The 27,299-nt window shown below is 39.4% G+C and overlaps 1 protein-coding gene across 1 annotated transcript in view; it reads right to left on the minus strand.

The window, feature by feature from the left end:
* Positions 1–238: 238 nt before the first annotated feature.
* LOC144689728 (uncharacterized) overlaps positions 239–27,299 on the minus strand; it is a 35,658-nt gene continuing 8,597 nt past the window's right edge. Inside the window, exons 5-15 of the mRNA XM_078557078.1 lie at positions 25,293–25,444; positions 25,092–25,208; positions 24,519–24,642; positions 21,406–21,546; positions 16,153–16,266; positions 13,034–13,107; positions 12,051–12,158; positions 10,812–10,927; positions 9,879–10,017; positions 4,310–4,430; positions 239–1,517 (exon numbers count right to left, since the gene is read on the minus strand). Of these exons, the coding sequence (XP_078413204.1) occupies positions 1,435–1,517; positions 4,310–4,430; positions 9,879–10,017; positions 10,812–10,927; positions 12,051–12,158; positions 13,034–13,107; positions 16,153–16,266; positions 21,406–21,546; positions 24,519–24,642; positions 25,092–25,208; positions 25,293–25,444 (1,289 nt within the window). The 3' untranslated portion in view covers positions 239–1,434. The remainder of the gene's footprint in view (positions 1,518–4,309; positions 4,431–9,878; positions 10,018–10,811; positions 10,928–12,050; positions 12,159–13,033; positions 13,108–16,152; positions 16,267–21,405; positions 21,547–24,518; positions 24,643–25,091; positions 25,209–25,292; positions 25,445–27,299) is intronic.

Consider the following 27,299-nt stretch of genomic DNA (forward strand, 5'->3'; position numbering starts at 1 on the left):
ACCCATTACTTAAGAACAGTAAAAAGATCATCTAGTTACTGCTCTTCAAAGTAATTAATTGGATGGGATATGTGGTCTGTCACAGATTTATAAATATGTTTCCTTTTAATGAAACTATCCATAAATTGAAGACAGAAAAGTTGTGATAAAAAATTGCTTGAATCATTATCAGAAAAAAATACAAGGCAAAAATGTTTCTGGCAAATATTTTTGAAAACGCAAATACCAAACTGCTTTAGTAAATTTTAATAGCCCATCTCCTTGCCAAAATATCGAAACATGAACATTTAATGAAGATCTCAATCCATCAAGTATTACAGGACATTCCAAAACTTTTGGCAACTTAGCCAGCAAATTCAAGCTAACAAAAATACATATTTTTCTAAATGGAAAAATCCTTGTTAAGCTATCCGGAACTGCTATTACTCAAGACGTCGTCAACTTTACAAGTAGATTTAATCCTTTCCTGCCCAAGTTATGAGGAGGAACAGGAAGCCTGACAGCACATCAGTAACCTGGTACCAAAATAAACATTTTGACATGAATCCGGTAGCATAACCAAGTGTTCAAAGTGCGTAGAGTGTGGAGTAGGAAGGATATACATAGGCTGGTAACACTATACATTCTGGACCATCCACTAGAGATTCCTTTAAGTGATGAGGCATGACAATTACCATAATTACAAAAAAAATCCACTTTTATGAATCATTACTATCCTTGATTTTACTGTACTTTCTACCATGAAGTTATCCAGACCTGCTTTATTTTCCAGAGGTCAGCATGGTTTCACGGAAAGACCATTGTGATAGTCTATTGTTTTGGAATTGCCACCATGATTCAACCAATGGAAGTTGATTAGCTTGACTAGGGATTATTCAAAATGCTCCAGCACAGTCCTTCACTGTATCTACACAAAGAAATGGAAATGAAAAAGCAGCTGCATCTTAGGAAAACCACTTCAATTTTTTTTTTTGGTTTACATGTATTTTCTTCAATGATAATTATGATGGATGTCTCAATGCTCAATAAATAAAACCTTCAGCATATAGCCTCATTAGTATTAAATATATTGCAGGATAGTAAGTGTGCACTATGTCAGACCAAATTACTGGTCAGTACAAAAGTAAATCAAAAACCAGCCCCCTCTCAGAAATTATGCAGTGTGCATCTCAAATGTAATGAGTGATTTATTTTTAACCTTATGGTTCAAAATGTTTTAAAAAGACACTGGAGCTTCACTAGCCCAGTTTATTTTGTAATCTGGACCCACTGTCTTATTACCATCTCACTACAAACAAGCATAACATGTATACACAATTCAAATATTGTCTTCAACTGGATGAGGCAGAGGTAAGATGTGTAGGATATCATCCACTGGGCCATCGCATGTTGGAAGGCTCTGGACCATTATTCTCTTGGCCTTTCCAAGTTGTCTCACCATTTCCTGCCTTTTGCATCACGCTTCACTCTCCACATCATGAGCTCCATACATGCACGCCCTTTATCAGAGCCTTCAACTAGCACAAGAAATGAGGAAAGCAAATCAAAGTTATTCTCTATTTTCCCTACCAACCCCCTCCTGAAAGGATTCCATTCCTGTAGTGCAATACCAGCAGTAGCCATCTTGTGTTACTTAGAACGATACAGCACAGGAGGAGGCCATTCGCCCACCACACCCGTCCCGGCTCTCAAAGAGCTATCCAATTAGTCCCACTCCCCTGCTATTCCCCCATAGCCCTGTGAATTTTTCCCTTTTCAAGTATTTATCCAATTCCCCATTAAAGGGAATTTGCTTACAATGAGTATATTCATGACAGAGGTTGATAAGGGAAAAGGTGGAGTTGGAGGTAGATGGTCAGCCATGATTTTATTGACGAGAAGGCCCAAAGGAACAAATAGCCCAATCCTGTTTCTTATGATCACCTGCCCTACTGACTCCTGTCAATCATAATGTGCCCTTTGATTATCAACCCTCTGGTCAGTAGAGACAGTATTTACTCTATTAAAATCCGTCATGATTTTGAATGTTTCTTCAACCATTTCTGCCCTGGAAAACAATTCCAGCTCCTTTAGCCTTTCCCTATAACAGAGGCTCCTCATATTTCAGCCAGAGGCTCATTGCTCATGGGAGTTTTGAGTGGAAGTGTAAGCACGTGGAGTGTGGAGACCGGCGCAGAGCTGGGCTCGGCTCAATGTGCAGAGAAGAGGCACTTCCAGCCAGGAGAGAGAATCTGGTCATTTTCCCTTTCTAACTCTGCAGACAATCATTGTTCCTTTACTGCTGCCCTGAATGAAAAAGCAATTAAATTCGGAAATGTCTTTAACTGCATGGGTCAGACATAGAAGCTATACGCCTGAGCTTTCACAAGGACCGAGTGTGTAGTAGCTAAATTTGCTGATGACACAAATGATGTCAAGAGGACAGAGCTTACAAAAGGGATTTGGATAAATTAAGTAAGTGGGCAAAAATTTGGTAGATGGAGTATAATATGGGAAAATATGAACTTGCCCACCTTGGCAGGATGAATGAAAAAAGCAGTATGTTATTTAAATGGAGATAGATTACAGAACTGGGTGTCCTGGTACATGAATCAAAAAAGTTACTATGCAGGTACAGTAAGTGAAGGCAAATGGAATGCTGGTGTAAAATAGGGAAATGTTCCTACAGCTGTGCAGGGCCTTAGTAAGACTGCATCTGGGAGTTGTGTACAAAGTTTTGGTCTCCTTACTTAAAAGGATATAATTACATTAGCAGGCAGGAAAGTGGAGTTGAAACCACAATCAGACCTGCCATGATCTTACTGCATGGCAGAACAGCCTTAATGGATTGAATGGCCAACTCCTGCTCCTAATTCTTGTGTTTGTGACCTGCTTCATTAAAAAGCTAACCCTTCATATAAAGAGATTTTATTTATCACAGATAAGTTAAATAAAAGGGTGTCTTCTTTGAGAATTTGAAGACTAAATCAACAGCCATTTGATTATAAACTCTACAAATCATTTACTGGCCTTATTTCACATTATTCTGTTGAAGTCACATGAATATCTATACTGGGACAGCAAGGTTTATCTCAAACCATCCATTTGTATCTAGCAAATGAAAATGTTTGAGCAATTTCTAATCGACACCGAGATGGCCTAGACACAGGAGCAAAGCAGTAAGCTCACCATTCAGGTTCCTGAAAGCCTGCCTGGCCAAGCTATATGAAAAAAACAGAACTTCGCACCCCAAGGGTGGAGGAGAACCCAGTAAAGGTAGAGTATTTGGGAACATCTGAGAAAGTGAATTAACAAGGATTGCACCCGATTCCGCTCACCTCCTGCTAACTCCCTCATTTGGATGTTTGTTATTTAATTATTCAAACACACTCCTGCCCAGCCCCCTATGTTCTACCTCCCTAGAGGGTATCCAAAAATCTGCTGCCAGTATCCTAACTCTCACCAACTCCTGCTCACCCATCATCCACCATACTCACTGACCTACATTGCTTTACTGAGAGTCAATGCCTCTATTCTAAAATTATGTTTTCAAATCCCACCATGGCCTCACCTCTCCCTTCTCTTCAATCTCCTCCGGTCCCACGACTTTCATATCTGCACTCTTCATTTCAGACTTCTGGAGCATCCGATGTTAATCGCTCCGCCATTGGTGGCTGTGTTGTCTGGACCCTAAACTCTGGAATCCCCTTCCTAAACCTCACCATCTCTCTCTCTCTCTCTCTCTAAGACTTTCCTCAAAACCTACCAGTTTGATCAAGCTTTTGGTCACCTGTTCTGATTTCTCATGTGGTTTAGGAGTAACTAGTGGTGTAATGTATCCAGGTTTGCTGATGATACAAAGTTAGGCAGGAGAGTAAGCTGTGAGGATGCAAAGGGGCTGCACAGGAATATAGACAGGTTAAACAAGTGGGCAAGAATGTGGCAGATAGAATGGTATGTGGAGAAGCATGAAGTTACTCATATTGGCAGGGAAAACAGAACGGCAGAATTTTTTTTTTGAAATGCAGTGGCATAGGAAAACATTGGTATTCAGAGGGACCTGGGTGTCCTCATACACAAAACCAAATTTATCAGACACAAAGTATTAAGCCTTTATTACAAAGGGATTAAAGCACAAGGGTGAAGATGTCTTACAAGTATATAGAATTTTGGTGAGACCACAGCTGGAGTATTGTGTACAGTCTTGGTCTCCTTACCCCAAGGGAGAGTGGAGTTGAGGTAGGTCAGCCATGATCTTACTGAATGATGGAGCAAACTTGAAGGGTCAAATGGCCTACTCCAGTTCCTATTTGTTCTCAAAATTACTTACCATTGTCTGGGACGCTATGGTTGAGGTAATCTGCCATTAAACTCTTGAGTGCCCGCTTGTGGGGTAACCCTAAGGAATGTGGGAACACAACGGAGGTGTCAATGACCATGCTGTGTATAAGCTAGGAAGGAAAAGAATTTCATGAGAAAGGATAAAGCTTTTTATTTAGTATAGCAACAGTAATTCACAGCATTTAATCATATAAAATGGGTACGTTCATCATGTGGAGACAACTATAACATCTCTAACACATTCTCCTGCATTACACGGATTACAAAATAATCTGCACCAATCATCTAAGCGAGCAAAATAATGACCAGTGTCCAGTATTGCAATCAATGATCCTCAGTATTAACGAAGGGAACACATTGTGCTGAGGGACTGGTGGATACAGGAATTCACTTCTGGGAACTGGATTCCAATAAAGATAAGATGTCTGCACTCATGCAAGACATCAGATGTGAAAAGAGAAGATTTTCCACCACTTTCTGTAAATATTCCAAACTGCTCTCCTTTGCTGACATAAGCTCAGACAATTCCAACTCAACCAGACCTTCTGAAATTCCTTTTCCACTGCAATCACTATCTCTGCACTGTTCAACAGGACATGCCAAACCCAATTCCTTCCCCTCCATCAAACATCTTTCATTCCTTCCTTCAACAAATGCAGTCCCCCTCACCCAGCCTTTACATTTGCTTTTCATGAGTACTAGTACACAACAAAAAAAGGGTCATTCAGCCTAACAGTTTGTTGTTGGCAATATCCATTCAACTTTCATGATCCACATTATTTCATCAATAAACCTATTCTAGATGGTGGCATAGCAGTAACATCACTGGACTGGAATCCAGAGGCCAGGCTAATACCTGAGGGACAAGGGTTCAAATCCCACCACGCAGCCCAGAATTTAAATTAAGTTAATAAATCTGGAATATAAAGCTGGTCTCAGTAATGGTGACCATGAAACTATCATTGATTACTGTGAAACCACATCTGGCTCACAAATGTCCTTTAGGGAAGGAAATCTGCCATCCTTACCCAGTCTGGCCTACATGTGATTCCAGACCCACAGCAATATGGTTGACTCTTAACTGCCCTCTGAGATAGCCTAGCAAACCACTCAGTTCAAGGGCAATTAGGAATGACAACAAATGCTGGCCTTGCCAGTGACACACTCATCCCATGAAATAATAAAACTCTTCCCAGAAATATTTTTTTTGCTGCAACCTGCTTGGTAACTATCAATCTTACTTAGTTTCTTCAAAGTTTTCAAAGCTTCTTCCACGAGATGACCTTTTATATTACCCAAGAATCTCCCACTTTTCTCTTAAACCACGATGCTTAATCCATTAACTTCAGCTGTTGACAATTCCTTCCTTCAGTTTTTAATAATTCTATTGAAAGGTTTTCCCATCTTTTACCCTACAGTGTTGAAAGGCCTCCCCAGATGACCAACCTGTATTTTCTCTTCATTAGGTTCTGTCTGACCTGTGCCTTTCCTTTGAGCAGTTTCAATCCTTTTCATTACAAGCCTCACGCCAGCTCACCCAGAATTTAGCACCAATTACCAAACTCACTCAGATGCTGATGCAAGAGCTGGATAATTGTCACCCCAATATAGCAGGGGGTCTTTGGACAAAATACACTGTGGGAATTTTGTTCTCAAACCAGTCTCTACATGTATGCTGATGACACTCAGCTCTACCTTACCATCACTTTTCCTGACCCTCTACTGTCCCTAATTTAACACAATGAGCAGAAATTTCCTCCAACTAAATATTGGGAAAGAGTGAAGCCATCGTTTTCACCCACACCACACGCTGGTCACTAATTCTATCCCCCACTGTTAATTGTCTGAGGCCGAGCCAGATGGTTCATAACCTTGATGTCATATTTGACCCCGAGATGGGCTTCAGATCACATATCCACACAGACGACCTATTTACATCTCCATATCATCTGACTCAGTCCCTGCCTCAACTCATCATCTGCCAAATCCCACATCCATGTCTTTATTACCTATAGACTGACTATTCAAACGTTCTCTTGGCTGACTTTGTCATTCAATTTAGCCCTCCTAATACATGTTGCATGGTTGTGGAGTGTCAGCAGGGACAATAACAATGGTTAACAGCACTTAAAAGGCCATTGGGTCACTCTGCATAAACTTGAACCTATCCAAAACTCTGCAGCCCATAACCCACCTCATACCAAGTCCTGTTTATCCATCACCTGTGCTTACTGATTGACATTGGGCCAACAATGCCTCAATTTTAAAATTCTCATTCTTGTTTTCAATTCGTTCATGCCCTCACCCCCTCATTACCTCTAACCTTGTTCAGGACCACAACCCTCAAAACTGTGCTTCTCCAAAGCACATCCCTGATTTTAATCACACCATCAGTAGCCATAACTTTGGCTGCCTGGCCCCAACTCTAAACCTCTCTGCATCTCCTTCCTTCTTTAAGGCACTCCTTAAATTCTCTGAACTTTTAGTCATCTGTCCTAATATTTTTGTACATGCTTCAGAGTCCAACTTTGGATTACATTAAAAAGTGCAATATAAACGCAAGCAGTTGTAGTACATAGCTGTGCTCTACCTGACATGCTGACACTTAAAGCATTCAAATCCCCACAATAATTTACCTTTGAACATAATACCCATCCCAAGTACAGACAGCATATCAACAATTACAAAGGTGGCCACGTGGGTAATTTCAGTACTCGTTGATGCTCATAGTAAAACAAACAGCATTTATGATAAATTCAGTTTCAGCTGAGCACGATAACTTTGCCACCAATAACCTGGTGACCATGGCTCTTCTTTCAAAGAAGCTAAAAGCTAGCATCCAGCTATCAAGTGTAACTGTCACTAATCATTTGCATCTAAGCAATAGCTCTTTGATTCCAATTTCTCATATGATCCTGTGTGCCTGCTTTCACTAAACATTAAATGTAGTAATTTTATTCTCCAGGGCATCACAAAGATGATTTCATTTCATTAATCAAGATGAGAGTGTGATCAGGCCAAGAGTTAATTAGCACTCAGGTTCAAGCTAAAGCCAAAGTCTGCTCTTATCTCTGAATCCTCTATAAACAAAAGGACTTTTCTTTATTCACTGTGTTGCATTATTTGTGGAGACACTCTGGCAAACCACCTACTCCCAGGTATTTGATCATTCATGTAATCCCCTCTTGTAATCCGAGTTCAAATTGAAACGGATTAATTAAATCTTCAAATGCCCAGAGCTAGATTACTAAATGCTTAGAGTTTACTGTAGATGCAGTGTGGTTAAAAATTAAATGCTCTTTCCTAAATTTGGCTGTGGCATGCTGTTTCTGATAAAGATGCATAAAATAAAGCCATAATCATGTTCACATGTTGGAAATTTTCAAACTACACAATAAATTAACTCAGAATGCAATGACATGGCCTAGGCTAAAATTCGTTAGTAGCTGCTTTTTAATTGTACAAAATATTCTGTCAGCCGCAATAAATCCCAAGCATGCAGGTCTCACAACCAGTTGCCAACACAAATCAAACTGGTCACAATTCAGGGAGGCTACCAGTTGAGAAAATCCATTACCTCCATCCAATTATATCAACATGGCAGTGAGTCTACAGAAGAATTTTGCAAGGACAAACTAGAAACAGTCAAATGAAAACAGAACTAAGAGTACACTATAGAAAAGCAAGCTTAGCAAGTTTACTACAAAAACTAAAAGGGGCATATCCACAGGGCACCAGGTCTTTCTGGAGCACAGAACTGATCTCAAACTGCACAAAAGGTCAACACATTTAAATAAATGTATCCCTCCTAGCGCACGGTGAATGGTTGTGCTGAAGTGTGTAGGCAGCAGGGACAATAAGGATGATTAGCAGCTCTTAAAGAACCATTAAGTTACCCTTAAATGAGAACTGGCTACAAGATCCAACAAAGAGGGTGAAAAACAAAAACATTTTACTTTGGAAGTGCAGGAGAAAGATATTGGAATGAGGGGCACTCTCTAGCAGAGAGCAGCCTGAATGGGAGTTGATGTGTTGATGTAACACTGCTTAAACTGTTCTCTAAACTATGACATCGACTTGTGCACACACAAGTACAAGTTCACGCTTTATATAGTTTAACAATGTTGTTCTACAAGGTATTTTCAGTGAAAGCTTGGTGCATCATCAGGTGGAGAAGGTTCAGATTCGTGTCATCCAAGGTTACCTGTTCAAGTCTCTGGAGGGGAACTCAATTTAAAACTAGAGGCATAACCCCGGCACCATTGATCCAAGGCTGCCTAGTTTCCCTTTGTTCTCACTATGGAACACAAATTATATCAAGCTCAGCAGCACTCACCAACTTGAATTGGATTTGTTATCTTTTTGAAAGCAGGGCTGGTTAAACTTTTATCGAAAAAATACAAAATGTGCTTCAAATTCTGGATTTTAACAGGAGTGCTGAACCCTGTGCATTAAAGAGGTCACAGATCTTCATTCACTGGAAGCTTTTAGTTTGGCTTGCAAGAAACTAAGCTAGAACGATAAAGGGCAAGTTATGGTTCTCTTTTTAAATCCATGGTCATATAAGCCTAGAAAACCATTTAAAGGGTACTGTTCCTGTTATTTTTATATTGACAAACCTTGTGTTGGTCAGGGAGACAGGAAGCTTTTGCCACTAAGTGAAACAGGGACTTGAAGCTACATCATCACCATCTCCTGTTCCCAAATTGAAGTAGTGGAAGCTCTCTTCAATCAACGTGAAAAAGGCCATTTATCAGATGGCAAAGGATTAGCAATTGCCCCAGTGTTAGAATCCACTTCATTCGGACATGGATTGTGAGAGAAGAGTCATACGGACTCGAAATGTTAATTCTGTCTTCCTCTCCACAGATGCTGTCAGACCTGCTGAGTTTTTCAAGCTATTTTTTTTTTTTGTTGTTTGAGATTTCACTGTTGGTTACAGTATATGCAAAGAATTTCAGATTTCTTTGACAGAATTAGCAGTTAAGTGGGTTCAAGCTCAGAGACTTCTGTGATTACTACGCTAGGAAAGTAGTCTAAAATTTAATGGAAAAACACACAAGATAAGGAAGCAATTAAGTCATTTGGGAACTGTAAGGTACAATTGGTGTATGGAAGTCAGGGAATGGAAGGCTTTGAGTAGGCAAAAGAATTAAGAGATGATTAGAGTTCTAATGCACATCATTGCTTCCCAGACTAGTCCTAGTCAAAACCGATTATCCAGACATTACTTAGTGACTTGGTAAATGGTAGCACTTACTCATCCACTTTATAGAGAGTCTAAAAAGGGGTTGTTTAGGCATTGTTCCATCAGATCAAAATCTTAAACATCTCTGGAAATTTGCTAGATCTAGGATTATAGCAAATTGCTAGTTTCACAGGTAGAAACATGTTATAAATTATATTCTAGTTGCTCACAAACTGTATCAAAGCTCTATTCGCCATAAGACATTTTGGAAAGCACTTAAACATTCAGCATTATTGGACAATTTAAAAAAAATTTTGCTTAAAATGCCATTATAAGCTCGTCAATTTCCCTGCAATTGAAAGACTCTTACCTTGAGTGCAAGTAAGTCTTTGTCCAAACTATGACCAATCAAAATGGTGTCAGCACTAAGCATGCCCAGTAATGCTGACTGAACATCTGAGGTAGTTGTTTTTGTATTCATCAAGTCCTCTCGAGTCACACCAGAAAATCTACATATTGGAAGTTTAAAGCTGATCAGAGACAAACTATAAAGAACAGTCTTGTTAACTGAAAGGAGTTGGTGTATTTTTTTAAGACAAGATCTAAGTGTATTCAATGTGTTGTGTGCCAGGGGAGTGTGGGGAAAGAGGAAAGTGCAGGATAGGATGAACTTTTCCTTGTACATGACCGAAAAAATTTTAAAATGGATTTATAATTTCTCTGCTCAATGCAGAGGATCTCCCCATGTTAACGCTGCCAATGAGTATTAAAGCACAGTAGTGTCTTAAATCCAGCTGTCCAAAAACAAAATATTTTTAAAATTAGTGCACGGCACATTATAACAAAAGAAAAAAAAAACAACCTGGACAATTTAGCTACACGCTGCATTGGCATGGTGTGGAGCCTGACCAGTGTTATCTGCTTTGCCGCTTCACACGCCAGTCTATTTCTGCACTCCAAGTGACCCTCGACCCCACCAGATCCAGCATGACATGAACCACCCACGGCCCGACCCGCTCGCCCGAAATCCAACACGACCTTGGTACCCGAGGTCGTCAGTTTTGAGACATTGTGCCTGTGCTTCAATTTTTAAAATTTATTCTGTGAATACATTACTTGTAGTCATTCCACTTCTGAAAATACAATTTTTTTATTCTCAGTCAGCTCAATTCTTTAAGCACACTTTTGGGACCAATGTTGACTTTTAAAAAAAATTAAAAACACCTTCACCTGGTATGTTTAAATATTTCCCTTTAACCTATTAAAACATGAATATCAATGATTTACAAAAGTGATTGCTTACCTGGTGTTGTAATCAATCACTTCATTCTCAGGTTTAACAAACACATCATAGACGACTTCGAGATTGGCATTGATCACACTTACATGAGAAAGCTCCCCTCCTTGCTTAGTGAAGCACTGGAAGAGAGAGAGAGCACCATCAGCTTTTACAGATTAGAGTTCAAGTTCAACAATATTGCTACTCACCTCAGATCAATTCCATCCCTGTAAAAATGCAGGCATTAACACTTTATTGAAGATAAATAGGAGCTGGAGTAGGCAATTTGGCCCTTGAGCCTGTTCCACTATTTAACAAGGTCATGACTAATCTTCTACATCAACACACTATCCCCATAACCACCAATTCCCTTGGTACCTAAATATCTTTTGGACTCTGCCAGCAGAAATTCAGCAGACAGTGGAGTGCAAGTCTCACCTCAGTGCAAGGGCACAGAGTCCATCATTAGCTCTCTAACCGCTGCCCTGCTAAAAACTCAGCTCAGGCTCAAATAGGAGACTCTGGTTACAAATAGACTGGTCCAACCAGAGATGGTGGCCAGAGAGAAGGAAATGGAATTTGTAGCAAGGCTGTTTTAAATGCCTTCGGTTTTACCAATACTTGAACATGAAAATTTGCAACTCTGAACACAATGTTGAGCAAACAAATTGGACCATGCCAGGCAGCGAAAGGGTGGAGAAAAGAGTAAGGATAGAAGCAGACTTCAATCTAGATGCTGAAGCTCAGCCCTTGCCCACAGATGTTGTCAAGAGTGAGCATGTTGGTGAGGTGAGGGTTGCGGACAGGGTGAGAAGGAATGGTTCTGAAGGGCTCCAAAGATGACAGCAAGAGAAACAATTGGTAGAACTGTTCTAGCTTTAATAAGATGGGCAAGAATGGAAACAGAAGCACCAAATCAGAAAGAAGATCAGGGTAGTGTAATGGCCTGTGTCAAATTTGGCCAAGAATAATGGCACCATGGTCACAGTCAGCAAAGGTCATTCATGATTTTGATCAAAATTGTTTCCACAACACTAAAACAATGAGGATGGATCTGGGATGTGACAAGCTGAGTTACTGGGGTGGGGTGGGGAGCCTGAAGATCTAGGATAAAGATCTGTATTACTGTCTGTGCTGATTTACAGTTACAATGTCATGAACATCATCAATGGCAGCTTGAGTGTCCAATTGACCCAAGTATTGAGCTGTTTTATAACAAAATAAAGTGAAAATATTGGTTTTGAGGCCACTACTTTTACTTACCATTTCGGAGTTCACTGCATAAACACCAGGATTCCCATCAAGTGGGAGTAGTTTAAGGAAAGTCTTCACAAAACCATCAAGGTTTTCTTTTCGAATGTAGACATGTAACTACACAAAGGACAGCTGATAATTAATACCAAATACTCAAAAAACACAATCCATTTTATATAGTGTGTCTTGGACCAAAACACTAACACATTAAATTAGACTGAGTGAATGAAGTTGTTGCTGCTTGCAAAGTTATCTTAGAAAATATGCTCATTCAACAACACATCAAAGCACTTGAACAAAAACTTCTTAATCTTCAAAATTGATCTCACATTTATCCCCTCACAGCCCAGTGGTTCAAGGGAATGGCTGAATGGTGTAAGCTACAAAACTGGATGACCTCAAGTTTAGAGGATGGAAGGTGGGGCACTGGTCAGAAGCATGTTGGATCAGTGAAGCATGGAACAGAGGCATAGGTGAGGGTTTCAGCAGATGGTCTCAGGCAGGGGCGGAGATGAACAATGTTCTAAGAGGTGGAGGTAAACACCTACAAGGAGGTTGGTCAGAAGCCTAGCTCAGGGTCAAAGCAGCAGCTAAGGTTGAGAGCACTCTGGCTCCATCCCTCCAGTCACTGTCTTAGACTAAACCAGTGGCCAGGGAATGGAGTTTGTGTCGAGGGCCGAGGACAATGGCTTTGGTCTTTCCAATGTTTTAATTGGAGGGGGGTATTTCAGCTCATCTAAGACTGGATGCCAGATAAGCAGGCAATCTGACAGCAGAGGCATCGAGGGGGATGGTGGAGACATAAAGCAAAGTGTTATCAGTGTACATTTCCCCATGAGATCTCCATAGCCACCTACAAAATTTGTATCTGGTGTCTTGGGAGATAGTACATTCTTAAGCTTTCTTAATAAAGTATTCTCGAAAGAAGGAAACACAAAAAACCCTATCCTAACCAACTTGTTATTTTAGGTTTTCGGGGCTTGTTTTTATACCTTAGCAACCTGACATCCAACAGAGCCCAAAGATCCTCCACAGCAACTGTATCGAGCATCCCAGCCACCAGGTACTGGAATTAAAACAGCTCCTTATAGTTAAAACAAAATCACAACTATTTTGCAAATTTTTATATTCTCGGAACAACTGGAGAATGGAATAAATATTTCCTCCAACATCATTAAAACATTCAGTTCCAGGCAAGAGCCCTTTACCGTATGGGAGACTATTAAATATCGAATAGAAGGAAATAAATTGAAAGTGAGAACTAATGGCAACTTGAGATTTGTAGAATGGTGCTCAGTAATAACCCGAAAGAGATTTGGACACTGAAGCAGGGCAGATTGAAAGAAGATTGGCAGTTAACATCAAGGACCTTTAAATACAGAAGGAATTAGTCAAGAGAGGTGGGATCATCCAGAGAGATAAATGAACCATTACGTAACTAAGTGGAGGAAATAGCAGATGTGGCATGCAGATTTCGGGTTACTATCAGATCGGCCATGATCTTATTAAATGGCAGAGCAGGCTTGAGGGGCTGAATGGCCTACTCCTGCTCCTTGTTCACATGTTTGTATGTTGACTACCAATACACTGAAGATGGTAGTGGGAAGAATTAAGAGGCACTAATCAGTTTTCCAAAAATCTTCATTTGACAATCCAATTGACTGGCACCTTGGAAAAGAATGATGTGATAAGTATTCTCCTTTCTGACTTGATCAAATATTTTAGTCCAAAAACTGGGCTTGTTTTAGTGGAATTTAGTGTATAAGGCCACACTTTCCTCCACGCCTAAGGAGTTTCCAAAGAGTAGAAGAGGCAGATATGGCAGGCAGGAAGAGAAGGGAAAGAACGTTCTAAGATAACAGAATGCACAAAAAAAACAGGGGCTATGTAAACAACCTTCAAAACAGAGAGAAAAAAAAGTGAAAGTTACAAGATTAAGAAATCCAAAGCTTTGAAAGAAGCAAACAGGAAAGTGCATTTAATAGCTCACGTCTTTTAAGCACAGTGGGAGGGTCAATTTGTAATGCAAGGCAACAACTTTCATTTGTAATGTTTATTTCATGTTTCAATTTTAATGTAGTAAAAATATCAAGGCGTTTTACAAGAGCATTAGACAAAATTGGATGCTGTGTCAGAGAGATATTAGGACTGGTGACCAAAAGCTCAGAGAGGTAGATTTTAGAGGAGCATCTTAAACACCCTACAGAGAGGGAGGTTGCAAAGTGCAGGGAGGGAATTCCAGAGATTAGGACCTAGGAAGCTGAAGGTACAGGTGCCAATGATAGAGCGAAGGAAACCAAAAAAAAGAGTTGGACAAGCAGCTAGAATTAGAGGAGGACAGAGATCTTAGAGTTATATGGTTGAAGGCGGTTACAGAGATGGAGAGGGGCTGGAGCCATGGAGGAATTTTTAAAATAAGGGCGAGAAATTTTGCAAGGTGTTTCTGGACCAGGAGCCAACCTAAGTCAGCGAGCACAATGTTAAATCACAAACAATAAGACTGCAGTGGAAAATAATTCACTGCCAGTGTCCCCAGAGTAAAGTCAAACAAATGCTGGCAAGAAGCCAACCTACCTGAACAACAGGTTATATTTGTGTTTTCATTATAACAGGGATAAGCTGTATATTTAAGCATGTTAGTATTCAGTATTTTACAGGTAGGCTATTTGCAAATATTAAACTTGCTAAGCCAGATGGTAACTGGAGATGCTGAACATTGCCTTTAGAATGCAATATAACCTAACGTGCTGCAATACATTTAAATTGTGCATCATTAATGACCACAATATGTACTTTTTGTAATTTTCAATCCTCAACTGTGCAATGGTAGAAAGTATTAATTTAAACATTGCAAATAAAGTAGTTTAGTTCACACCATCTAAGTATTAAAATATACCTCTGAAGTTAATCACCCACTATTATGCAGTATTTGTGATTACCTGCAACAGCTAATCAAAATATTTCTGACCAGGTAAACAATGCAATTTAGAAGCAAAATTACATCTTATAAGATTTATAAGATAGAAAGGCAGTCCAGTTACTGAAGTATCTAAGTCTTTAAAGTCTGGGAAGACATACATATACCTAAAACTGTCAATAACGATGACTGGGCAGTCTGGTGTCTTCTGTATATGCTGAATAGGATGTCGGAACTTGTCACAGTCAGCATGCAGGAAGTTTATTGTACCTTTCTCACTGATCAACTGTCCTGCAGTTTCTTGCTGGAATTTCTCCAAGCTTGTGGTGTCGTCTTTCAAGTGAAAGAGTATTTCACTTTTAGTAAAAAGGGAAAGATTTGTCAAATACCTTTCAATGTACAAAAGTCAAATATTGGAAAATCCGACGTTGACCCAGAATTTGCTGGAATAGGGCTGTTAGACCCCATCATTCAACTCCAAAAAAAACTGCCCAGTATAATTTGATAGAAGAGAGCTGGTAACAGCAGTGAAGGCAACAGAGCATCTGGAACCAACAGGATCATCATAACAAGAGATTTAAGAATAGAGTAAAGAAACAGAAGAATGGCAGAGAAGAAATCAGATGAATTAGAGTCAAATCAGGAACAGAAGGAGAAATAAAGAGGGAGGTAAAGATTGGATCGAGAAAGAGAAACAAAAAATATAAGTGTTTTAAATTTTTAATTAAAAAATTTAAGAAAACCCAACAGTTTACTGCCTACAGGAAAGAGACTCCACCGTTTAAACTATTCACTTTGTGCTGGAAAGGTTGGGTGGCATTGCAGAAACAAATCTCTTCATAAAAATGTCCTTACGCTGCCCTAACTTTGTGGCATATTGAATGGATAATTAGGCAGGGAGGTCAAGGATGAGCCACTGTTTTCATCCAGCAACCAGTGGCTATTCACAACCCAGTGTATCGCTGCCTCAAAGTTGCTGAACAATTTCATCAATAACAGTAAGTTCTGTTAAACTCATTGTTGTTTTCACAGCAAATTCTAGGCCAATATTTTTTTTTATTTACTGAGAGAGATTCATCATATACCATAACCTTACATGGCAAAAGGAGAGAATTTTTTTCCATACAAACATACGAGAAATATCAATTTTATATCGTGCAGTTTTTAGACAATGGATTTTTACACAACATTCACCTTGCCGTCTAATTATCCTTCCCCAGTGGTGGCCACATTCCTCCTTAGAGATATAATTTCCTTCAAGTGTCACAGAGAACGATTTCCCACAACGACAGCAAACCCGGATCAATGCTTAATTGAAATAAAGATTACAACTTGAACCTTTTTCCACATAGACAGTACCAAAGATATCTCACAAAAATAACAATTGCAGAACCACAAACTCAAATCTTAACCATCCCAGAATGGAAACTACCACTAAAACAGAAATCATTTGAAACAGAATACATGGCCTAAAGGGCAGTACAGAGCAACCCAAAACCTATGGTGGGGCAATAGTGGAGTGACAGTCATTTCCCAGCTGATATTTGTATTTGAAATGGGCTGCTCAGTCAGCTCATGGGTTTAACTGGGAGGAGCTCCAACTGGCTTCATTCCCAGTCAACAATGTTGGTCCCAAAACTGCATTCTACTTAAAAATTCATCCATGGATTACATGGCAATATGAATAGTCTTTCAAAAGGTTAACATTGACAGTGACCTGGTACATGGAGCACAGCAGACACAATGAGGACACATACTGCAGTGAACACAGAAAATAGGTCAACATATTTAAACCAAAACTCATGCTAGATATATTCATTTTTTCCTCTTTTCAGATATTGGCTGACAACAGGTCCTTTCACAATTGTGTTATTTTACATTTGTAGAATTTACATTGTTTAACAGCACTACATTCCATTGCCATTGACATTACAGCACAAAGGAGCCATTTGGCCCAATTCCACACGGGCTGTCTACAGCAATCCAGTCAGGCCCATTTCCCACTATCCCTGGAGCACTGAAAGTTTATTTCCTTCAAGTGCCCATCCAATTTCCTTTTGAAATCATTAATTGTCTCCACTCTTTGACATTGGGATTTTTCTAACATACGAAGCTGATCCTATGTGTTTATACAATATCTAACCACAGCCTCCAATATTAATCAAGTACAGAACGGAGATTAAATTTTAACTTGACCAAGGGGTTCAAATAATAAAAAGAAACTAGAGTGATTGCTTCACTAGTTTATAGTCAGGATACCTTTACGGAAAAGTTCAATGACTGAATCACATATTAATGCTTCATAATCATTACCAGCTCTTCATTCTAACAGTATAATAACAACAAAGACAAAAGAAAGAGATACTGACTACAGCTGTTCCTGTTCTGCCCATGAAGATATGGATCTGGAGTTTATTATGCCCTTAGCAACCTGGCATCACCTGGTATAGAGGAGATATGTACCCCACACCATCTCAAAACCCTTTATGATGCATCCTTAAAGTTCCATCTCACTCTGTAATGGTGCAACTATCAAGCTGCATCATCCCAGTCCTCCTTTCTGACCCTCAGGAGACAAACACAAATGCCACTATACAGACCTGATCACACAGCGCAGGGACTGTCACCCTTGCCATCTCTTCACTGATAAAGACATAGATAGGTTGTCTATTATATCAGTCAAAATTTTTTTTTTTTTTTTTTAAATTCATTCATGGGAAGTGGGTGTCACTGGCTAGGCCAGCATTTATTACCCATCCCTAAAATACCCTCTGAACAAGAGAAATAAGAGTCAACCACATTGCTGTGGGTCCAGAGTCACATGTAGGCCATGTAAGGACGGCAGATTTCCTCCCCTAAGGGAAATTAGTGAACCAGATGGGTTGCTTATTACTGCAGATAGTTAATGGGGAATCTAAAACTTAATGAATTTCTGAAACTTTAAACTACAATCAAATTGGGAGGAAAGCAGATAATTACAAAACTTCAACTAATTCTCACTGAAGGACTGTTGACATTACTATTTCTCAATAAACAGGGCATTGGTGAGACTGCACCTTGAATACTGTGCGCCTTTTTGGTCTCCTGATTTAAGGATAGATGTAAGTGCATTGGAGGTGGTTCAGAGGAGGTTTACTAGATTGATACCTGGAATGAGTGGGTTGTCTTATGAGGAAAAGGTTGGACAGACTGGGCTTGTTTCCATTGGAGTTTAGAAGAGTGAAGGGTGATTTGATTGAAATATACAAGATTCTGAATGGCCTTGACAAGGTGGACAGTGAAAGGATGTTTCCTCTTATGGGTGAGTTCAGAACTAGGGGGCGTTGTTTTAAAATTAGGGGTTGCCCTTTTAGGACAGATGAGGAGAAATATTCTGAGGGTTGTGCGACTTTAGAATTCTCTGCCTCAGAAGGTGGAGGAGGTGGGGGTCATTGAATATTTTTAAGGCAGAGGTAGGTAGGTTCTTGTTAGGCAAGGGAATCAAAGGTTATTGGGGGTAGATGGGAATGTGGAAATCGAAACACAAGATGATCAGCCATGACCTTACTGAATGACAGAGCAAGCTTGAGGGGCCAAAGGGCCTACTCCTGTTCCTATTTTGTATGTTCTTAACCTGTAATAAAGTCACTGAACCCAAACAGTTCCTAGCAGCGACATCCACTTTCAATCGTCTTTTCACATCATGCATGAGATGATCTCTTTAGAATTGTGCAATTATATTAACATTGAGGCTAAGAGTTTTAGCTTTAGGTGCAGTCTGCTTTCTCTTTTCAAATTGCACCCACTTGGGAAGTTTTCTTCAATCTTATTTGCAATTCACCAGACAAAATCTGCCATGAACCTTTCAAATCGGGCAGTATTTTAGGAGAGAACTTATTTTATTTTTTTAAAAATTGCATTTAAAATGCTCCACGGAGTTCTAGCTTGATGCAGTTTGATTAATACATCTGGAAATAAACTCGAGATAAAAATTAGCATTTTAAAATCAGCGTCAATCCACCACTTGTGATTTTAAATTCATTTTCAGTTACTTTAATTACACAAAACCATTCACTAGTTTCACTGGTGTAAAGTTTGTCAGTAAATTAAAAAACTAATTAAAATTTTAGAAACATGCTAGTTGGTGTCCTTGTGCCTTATTAAAGCTCAGTTTAAGAAAACAGTATCCTTCAGGAGCCACAAATCAGTGCAATTAATGGGAACGTGTCAAGATAATTAATTTAGCTGGAAGAGTGACCAGCTTTCTAGCATAATGACTTTTTAAAAACTAGCACAATTGCTGAAACAATTCTCATTAAATTTAAAAGGTGAGTTTTGAAATCCTTCAATCTTTTGCATTGGTTTGAATGATTTTAGACACTAAGGCTGGGAAAAAAAAGTGCAACTGCAGAGAATCTCTATTCTAAACATTGACAGGGTGATATTAGGAAAGGACTTGCATTATATTATGTATTGAAATATGATTGAAAATATTTTGTACTTGCATTTAGATAGGAACAGGAGTGAAAAGGAGCCTGACTCAGTAACACAGTTCGATATTAGGATTTATCTTGAAGTGACACGTGCAATGGTTTATGATTTAGTTTCTGCACCAATAGCAACATCTACTGGACGATTGGTTTAGTTACAAGAAGGTTATTTGACAAAGCCAAGCTCAATTATAGGAAAATTATAAATCTATTATTTGGTGCAATTAAATAAAATACTAAATATCAGACATGAGGCATTGATCAGAAAATTAAAATTACATGACATTTTGCATTTAGATAGCACCTTTAAAGAATGTTTCAGGGTGCTTCAGAGGTTTAATCAGCCCAAACTGAGCACTGGGGCTTTTTCCACATTTGGACAAAGACCTGACAAATGGGGTATAATGTGGGCAAATGTGAAATTGTCCATTTTGGCAGGAAGAATAAAAAGGAAGCTTATTCTGTAAATGGTGAGAGATTGAGGAGCTCTGAGATTCAAAGGGATCTGGGTGTCCTGGTGCATAAATCAGGAAAGGCTAGTATGCAGGTACAGCAAGTAATTAGGAAAGCTAATAGATCATCATTTAATTGGAGGTGAATTGATTACAAAAATAGGGAGGCTATGTTTCAGTTAAACAGGACACCGGTGAGACCACATCTGGAGTATTGTATAGCATTGGTCTCCTTATTTAATGAAAACACGTTAGAAGCAGTTCAGAGAAGGTTTACTGGACTAATATCAGGAAAGGGTGGGTTGTCTTATGAGGAAAGGTTGGACAGGTTAGGTTTGTATCCACTGGAGTTTAGAAGAATAAGAGGAGACTTGACTGAAATATAAGATCCTGAGAGATCTTGACAGGGTGGATGTGGAGATGATGTTTCCTCTTGTGGGAAATCCTAGAACTAGGAGTCACTGTTTAAAAATAAGGGGTCACCCATTTAAGGCAGAGATGAGGAGAATTTTTTTCTGAGGGTCGTGTGTCTTTGGACCACTTCCTCAAAAGGTAGTGGAAGCAGAGTCTTTGAACATTTTTAAAGCAGAGGTGGATAGATTCTTGATAAGGGGGTGAAAGGTTAAATTGGGGTAAGCAGGAATGTGGAGTGAAGTTATAATCAGCCAAGATCTTATTGAATGGCGGAACAGGCCGAATGGCCTACTCCATGTTGGCATGGGACGGAGGGGGTGAGGCAGCCAGAAGCTTGGTTTAAAGGAGTTGGATTTGAGGCGATGCAGTTGGTGGAGAAACAGGCAGGGAAGGGAGAAGGGGTCTTGGAGCAAGAAAGCTAGACAGCTGAAGATGCAGCAACCAATGATGCAGCGAGGGATGTGCAAGAGGCCTGAAACCAGTAATGTGGGAAATTTTGGGGGTGTGGGGTTTAGAGGATTACAAAAGATAAAGGAGAACTAGGAGGCATTTAAACACGAGGATGAGAAACTTAAATTGGAGGCATTAGGGAAGCTGGAGCCAGTTGGGCAGCATTGGGTGAGCAGGACTTGGTGCAAGTTAAGGTAGGAACAGCAGAGTTTTGGATGAGTTGAAGTTTACAGTGGATGGACAGGATCAGAAGCTGGTCAGTACAGTGTTGGAATATTTGAATCTGGAGGGACAAAGGCACAAAAGAGACACTTGAAAGTGGTTCATTATAATTCAGCTTTATTTATCCAGCCAACAATGGACGAGGGTTTCAGCATCAGCTGAGGTAGGGCAGGAGATGACAATGGAGCTCAGACATGGGGGAAAAGTTGATTTTCTGACCTGCCACAGTAGATATGACATTATATGAATAATCACTGAGCTCCTATAAGCTATTTCTAAATGTGCTGAGCTATTTCATATGCACATATAAGAATGTATACTAGTGGCCATTTTTAAACCCAAAAGCTGCAGCAAGTCTGGCACTATGTAGATTTTGCGGTAGCATTTCTAACCAAACACTGTCAGTCAACCATAATAAATGGAAAAGGTTTTACACTCACAGTCAGCAATGTATTTCTTTGCTTCACTGTTTAAGAGTAGAGCAGTCCCTGGTTTGTCAGGGTTGTAGCGAGGATATCCATTCTCTTTCAACTGTTCCTCAGTTAAGACATAGTCCTTGAGCACTCTATAAAGTGCGGCACCTGTAAAGTTTTAATTATACTCCGTTAATCAGAAGTCCAGTGCAAATATCATGGAGGAGCATTTTTCATCTGCTGCCATACTGGAAAACAAGGTTATTGATTTATAGTTCAAAACATTTTTTAATTCAATCAATTATGATCAGAGTGTGGAACCCGTCCAATAATTGAGTACTTCCAGGTAAGGTACAAAATAGCTGCACAGAGTAAGTTACCCTCTGCATTGGTGATTCTCAAACTTGTTTGATTGAAGGACTCTTTTCAAATGGGATTATTATGGACCTCCTCATCCAAAATTATAATGTGATAAAATATGGAACTGCTGCATATGGAGTGTTAGCTTTTCAGTAGGTATTTAATTGCGTGCTACTGTGTTCCTCCACACATGCTCCCCTCCTGGATCAGTCCATTCTGTGCAATGTGGCCACCACACTCCCCTCCCGCCTCGTACAATACTTTGTGAACCCCTAAAGCATCTGTACACACCTCCAGCTGTCTTCAGACCCCAGTTTGAGAACAGCTGTTCTACACTCCTTCCCCACCCCAAAGATCCTTACTCCAACCATCGATGATCTCCTAGCTGCTCTGCCAGTTTAACATCGGTCCATTTAAAACAGCAAGATTGCCAATTAATACCGTGAGGTCCAATCAGTTCAGTGCACTCTGAAAATCCCCATAGCAACAGAATGAAAAAAAAAAGCAGTTGGTTTCTACAAGGGAGAAGTGACTCACTTTGCCAGTTTAGTTCCCAGGGCGAGGCTGAAAATCAACCTACACAATTCTGGGTGTCCATAGATTTCACTCAATTTGAAATTTATTTTCAAAACACTGGACAACAGAGCCACAAATTTAAGCACATTTTTGTCATAGCATCTAACATTATTCAATGGAAAACACCTTGAAGGAAACAAAAGATATTAAAATTAAAGAATCCTGTTGAGATTTTAGAAATTGTCAATGATGAAAAGCTGTTCAAAGAGACAAGTAATCTGTATAGTATCAACAAGCAGAAATATGGTAGGGATGGGTTCACACATCTGAATTCCTATAATCTGTTCAGCTGTGGAAGAAAACATTGAGGAGGTTCTTTGCCCAGAAAAATGAGACAATGACTGTTGACCAAATTAAGCTGAGTCCATTACGTTTTCTGAATGTTGTAGTAATCACCCACCCAACACCCAGCCAATGTCCGCCATGCAAATTTAGCCAGAATCCAATCTCCTGCTATTTTGTTCCAATTCAGAGATTGAAATCAAATATAGCTTTATGAAAAAAAGAGCAAAAAAAAATTAAGTAGGCAACAGTGCAGCCAGAAACAACTACTTGACAACAGCCATCTCTGGTGGCTGCTGAAACACACAAAGACCTTGAAAAGTAGCTTTGAGATACCAACAAGGCATAGATTTACTACAAGCTACAGCTCCAGTAACTCTTCAATAAACTTAGTTGATATATTGATAACATTACAGTCGGACATTATGTACCACAGACTAAAATCTCTTTCTTGGTCTCAAGGTTACTGATTTCTAATTGAATTATCTGCTAATATATTAGTCAAGAACACTGGAAACTTGGCATTTTTTAAAAACCAGTTAAAACATAATAATAACAATTCAGCCCATCTGGTTTATTCATGTCTCTGTTCCAGTTGAGCCTCCTCCCACCCCTCTTCATTTTACCCTATCAGCATATTTTGCTATTCCTTTCTCCCTCATGTGTTTATCTAACTTCCCAGAAGGGAAACAAGAATACTGGTCTGAACTGTTTTTTCCTTCTGGGTTCCCCTTAAAATGTCTCTATACTATTTGCCTCAACCACTCTGTGGTAGCGAGTTCCACATTCTCACCACTCCAGGTAAAGTAGTTTCTCCTGAATTCCCCATTTGATTTATTAGTGATTATCTTACACGTACATCCCCTAGTTCTGGTCTCTGCCACAAGTGGGAATATCTTCTCTAAATCTATCCTATCAAACCCCTTCTAACTCCTGAAGACATCTAGGAGGTCACCCCTCAGCAAAATAAGCCCCAGTTTGTTCAATCTTTTCCAATAGGTCTCAGTTCTGGTATCTTGAAAAACTCCTCTGTTCGGCAAGCACAGCAACATCATAAACATGTCACTATATATACACACAAAACTAGACTGATTCCTTCACTCATTACATAATTAACAACGTGCTCTTCTGACCAATGCAATAAACAGTCATGCCCAATAACAAAAGCAAAATATTATGGATGCTGGAAACCCAAAATAGAAACAGAAAATTGTGTCAATTTGGAACATTTACTTGGTTTCTCTCCATAGATGCTGGCAGACCAGAGAATTTCCCAATTTGAGTGCAGTGACCATTGCAGCCTTTCGTCAGATGTCATGACATAAATCACAGAGAGAAAGAATAAAAAGGGCTTTTATTTTTAAAGCGATAAAGCAGAAAACAATCAATTTTATTTCATTCCAAGAGAAAGTATTGTGGGAAGAACTTTTAATTAACTCACCTTCTAGAATTGTTCCTGAGGAAGACCTTCTTTTAGCAGAGGAGCGACCTCGAAAGGAAATTGAATGCAGTTAGTTACAGGTCTCCACAGTTGCTGTTTTACACTGACCAAGTAAATGCAATGGATGAAAAGAGAATTATATCATTTGAACTCATTGGAACAGTCTCTTACTAAGAAAATTGAGCTAATTGCAATAATACACATTCTGTGGTAATCATATTGCCAAAAAAGTCAGCTTTCAAATAGAAAGCAGATGATGAAATTGGGGAATATTCAAGGAGTTTCTTTCTATACAATGTACTGATCAGATCATTGACCAATCAGATATACAGACCAACATTTAAATAGGAAACTGATTCATAGTCACTACTCTAACATTGATCAATATAAATATTATTAACACTTCAATTATTTTAATTGAACATCCAGTGCTGAATTTTTAAAATTTTTAAATGTTACACCCCTTCCTATGGAGACATACCATCTGAAGCCACTGGTCCTTGATTTATCGGATTCCGTAGGATTTTCAGTGCCTGTACAGCGACATTCAGATACATGAACCTGCTTGTACTACGTTCAAAAATAACCTTTTCTTCAGACAAAGCCTAAAACAGGGCAAGAGATGGAAAAGAAACTTGACAATTTTTCAAAACAATTAGCTCCTGTTTACACTGAACCTCTACTGGTAGCTGAACCATTTGGATTGAGGTGCTCCCAGCTTTGTGGCTTCCCCAGTCAACCAATTGCCAAGAGCAGCAATACGATCATAATTAGCCTCAGTGCGCCAGGGCTGAGGAGGGTAAAGTAAAGCTATTCAGAGACACCTGATGGAAGTTAGATGATAGCAGGGGCTGACATGATACTCCCAATGGTCCATGAATGAGATGATCTTCACCATCTCAGCTTGCACGAAGGAATTGAACATTTGGACAAAATACTGGAGAGCTGCTGACATTAAGCAGTTGTGTTTTCTAAGCAGGGAAGGTTTGTTCAACTCGGATTCATACTGGTAGGAACCTGCCCGTCTCTCAGTGATTCAAATTTCCGCACTAACCTTTTTGATTGCTTCTTGCCGAGATGAACAGGTCTTCAAAAACTCTTCAATAAAGAAGCCAAGGTACTGCTTCCGCACATTTTTGGAGACTTTAGATCCTCGCTTTGAATTAGTTCTCTGCAGAAGGAGAAAGTTATGTTGCGTGCATTTGACAAGCATTTGAGTGTTTTTTCAAAAAAAAAAATGTAACAATGCATGTACCTGTGGAGCAGGAGCACAACTGGCTGATCCCAGTGGTGAAACAGTACATGTAGTTTTTAACGGACTGCTCGAGACAATCCCTTCTTTTGATGGCACATTAGAGCTGGAGCTAGAGGATGCACTCGGAACTTTCCTGAAAGAATTATGAGAAGCTAGGGGCAATCCCACAGTTAATGTTGAGCAATAAAAATATTCCATCCATTGTTGCGAATAAATGTCATGCTTCACTGCCCTCCTTTCCCCATTAATAGTGTTGTGTAGGAAAACATCCTTTTGTGGGAAGGGATGGAGATGGAGCAAGGAAGTTGTAATTGCTATTGCATGTTGGGATGTGTGGATGATCCAGCCAACTGTGTAACATACATTCTATTTTTATTGAGAAGTCTTTGTAGGTTTATATAAACCTATACAGGTTAGATTTTTATAAACCTTTATCGGTTAGATTCTCACCTCTTTTCAAAGCTTCAAAAACACTTGGCATAAACTGAACCAAGCACAATAACACAAGGACAGTAATTGTAACTTTAGGAAACATCTAAATTAGTCACCCAATATACATCCCACCCAATTCTCCATTCTGTTGAAGTCTAGGGAAAGATTGTGATATAACAGGCATTCAATTCAATATTAAAATTATCCCACTTCACCTTAATAGACCACACCACAAAGGTATCAACATTGGTTTAAATTGGTCAGCCTATCTCAGCATGTATCATTTTAACTCTTTTTAAGCTGGAGAGCAAATGTGGGAAAATTATTTAAAAGCTTTTTTCCCCTTCTCTGAACAAAATGAGCAGAACATGAGAATCAGGCACCCAGGTGAGGGGGCAGTTACTGAGCTCCCACTATCCCACCCTTAGGAGATGGTACAAGGCAGTCAAAATTAAACAATGCTTATTGAACAGAGAAGATTAAGTGTGATAAACACCCAAACACCTTAGGGAGGTGCATGTATGCTGTTGCATGTAGATGCAGACCAAGGTAACCAAACAGTTTTGGAATGGGATATTTTTCTCTTGGTTGGGAGCAAAGCAGCCACGTGCACATTCAAGGAAGCTGGAGCTGATCATTTCCAGCCTGGGAACCAAATTGTATTATTTGAAGATCATAAAACCAGGAGAACAGCATTGGTGTTTATATCTCAATGTAAATAAAGCTTGTTTAAAAACCACTCGGGCCAAGTGGAGATATTGTAGCTGGACTAACAATCTTGTTGTGACAAATACCAGAGGGAAACCCACCAACACTACCCAACAAGAGGATTCCTTTGAGTTATTCATTGCAGGCAACCAGTGAGCTAAGTGATGGCAGGGATGTACAGCATTCCTTGTAGTTAGTGCTATAACAGCACTGTGGCTGTACCTACACCACATGGACTGCAGTGGTTCAAGGTGCCAGCAACGCCCACATCCCATGAATAAAAAAATTTAGAGATTTCGCTTGAATAAACAGGAATGCCGGTTAAAGATAAACATCACAAAAACTAGAACTTCCTGCCACCTGAAGTAAAATTTACTGCAGAGTCAGTGAATAACTAAAAAATAAAATACTGTAGATACTGGAAATCTGAAATAAAAAAAAAAACAGAAAATGCTGAAAATACCCAGCAGGTCAGGCAACATCTGAGGAGAAATTTTTTTAAAAAGTTAATTTTTCAGGTCAATGGCCTTTCAAGAGAACCCTTCACTAACCCTTGTTTTTTTTCTTGGTTGAATATATGCCAAGGATGGTAATTAGAACTTCTGATGATAACTAATTAGTCACTTATCATAGGATAATGTAAGGTCATGACCTGAAACTTTAACCCCGTTTCTGCCTCCAGATGCTCCCAGACCCTAGTACTTCCAGATAAAAGCAAAAAACTGCGGATGCTGGAAATCCAAAACAAAAACAAAAATACCTGGAAAAACTCAGCAGGTCTGGCAGCATCTGTGGAGAGGAACACAGTTAACATTTCGCGTCCACATGACTCTTCAACAGAACTAAGGAAAAATGGAAAAGGGGTGA

The sequence above is a fragment of the Cetorhinus maximus genome, chromosome 2, assembly GCF_964194155.1.
Source record: "Cetorhinus maximus chromosome 2, sCetMax3.hap1.1, whole genome shotgun sequence".
Taxonomy (NCBI): Eukaryota; Metazoa; Chordata; class Chondrichthyes; order Lamniformes; family Cetorhinidae; genus Cetorhinus; species Cetorhinus maximus.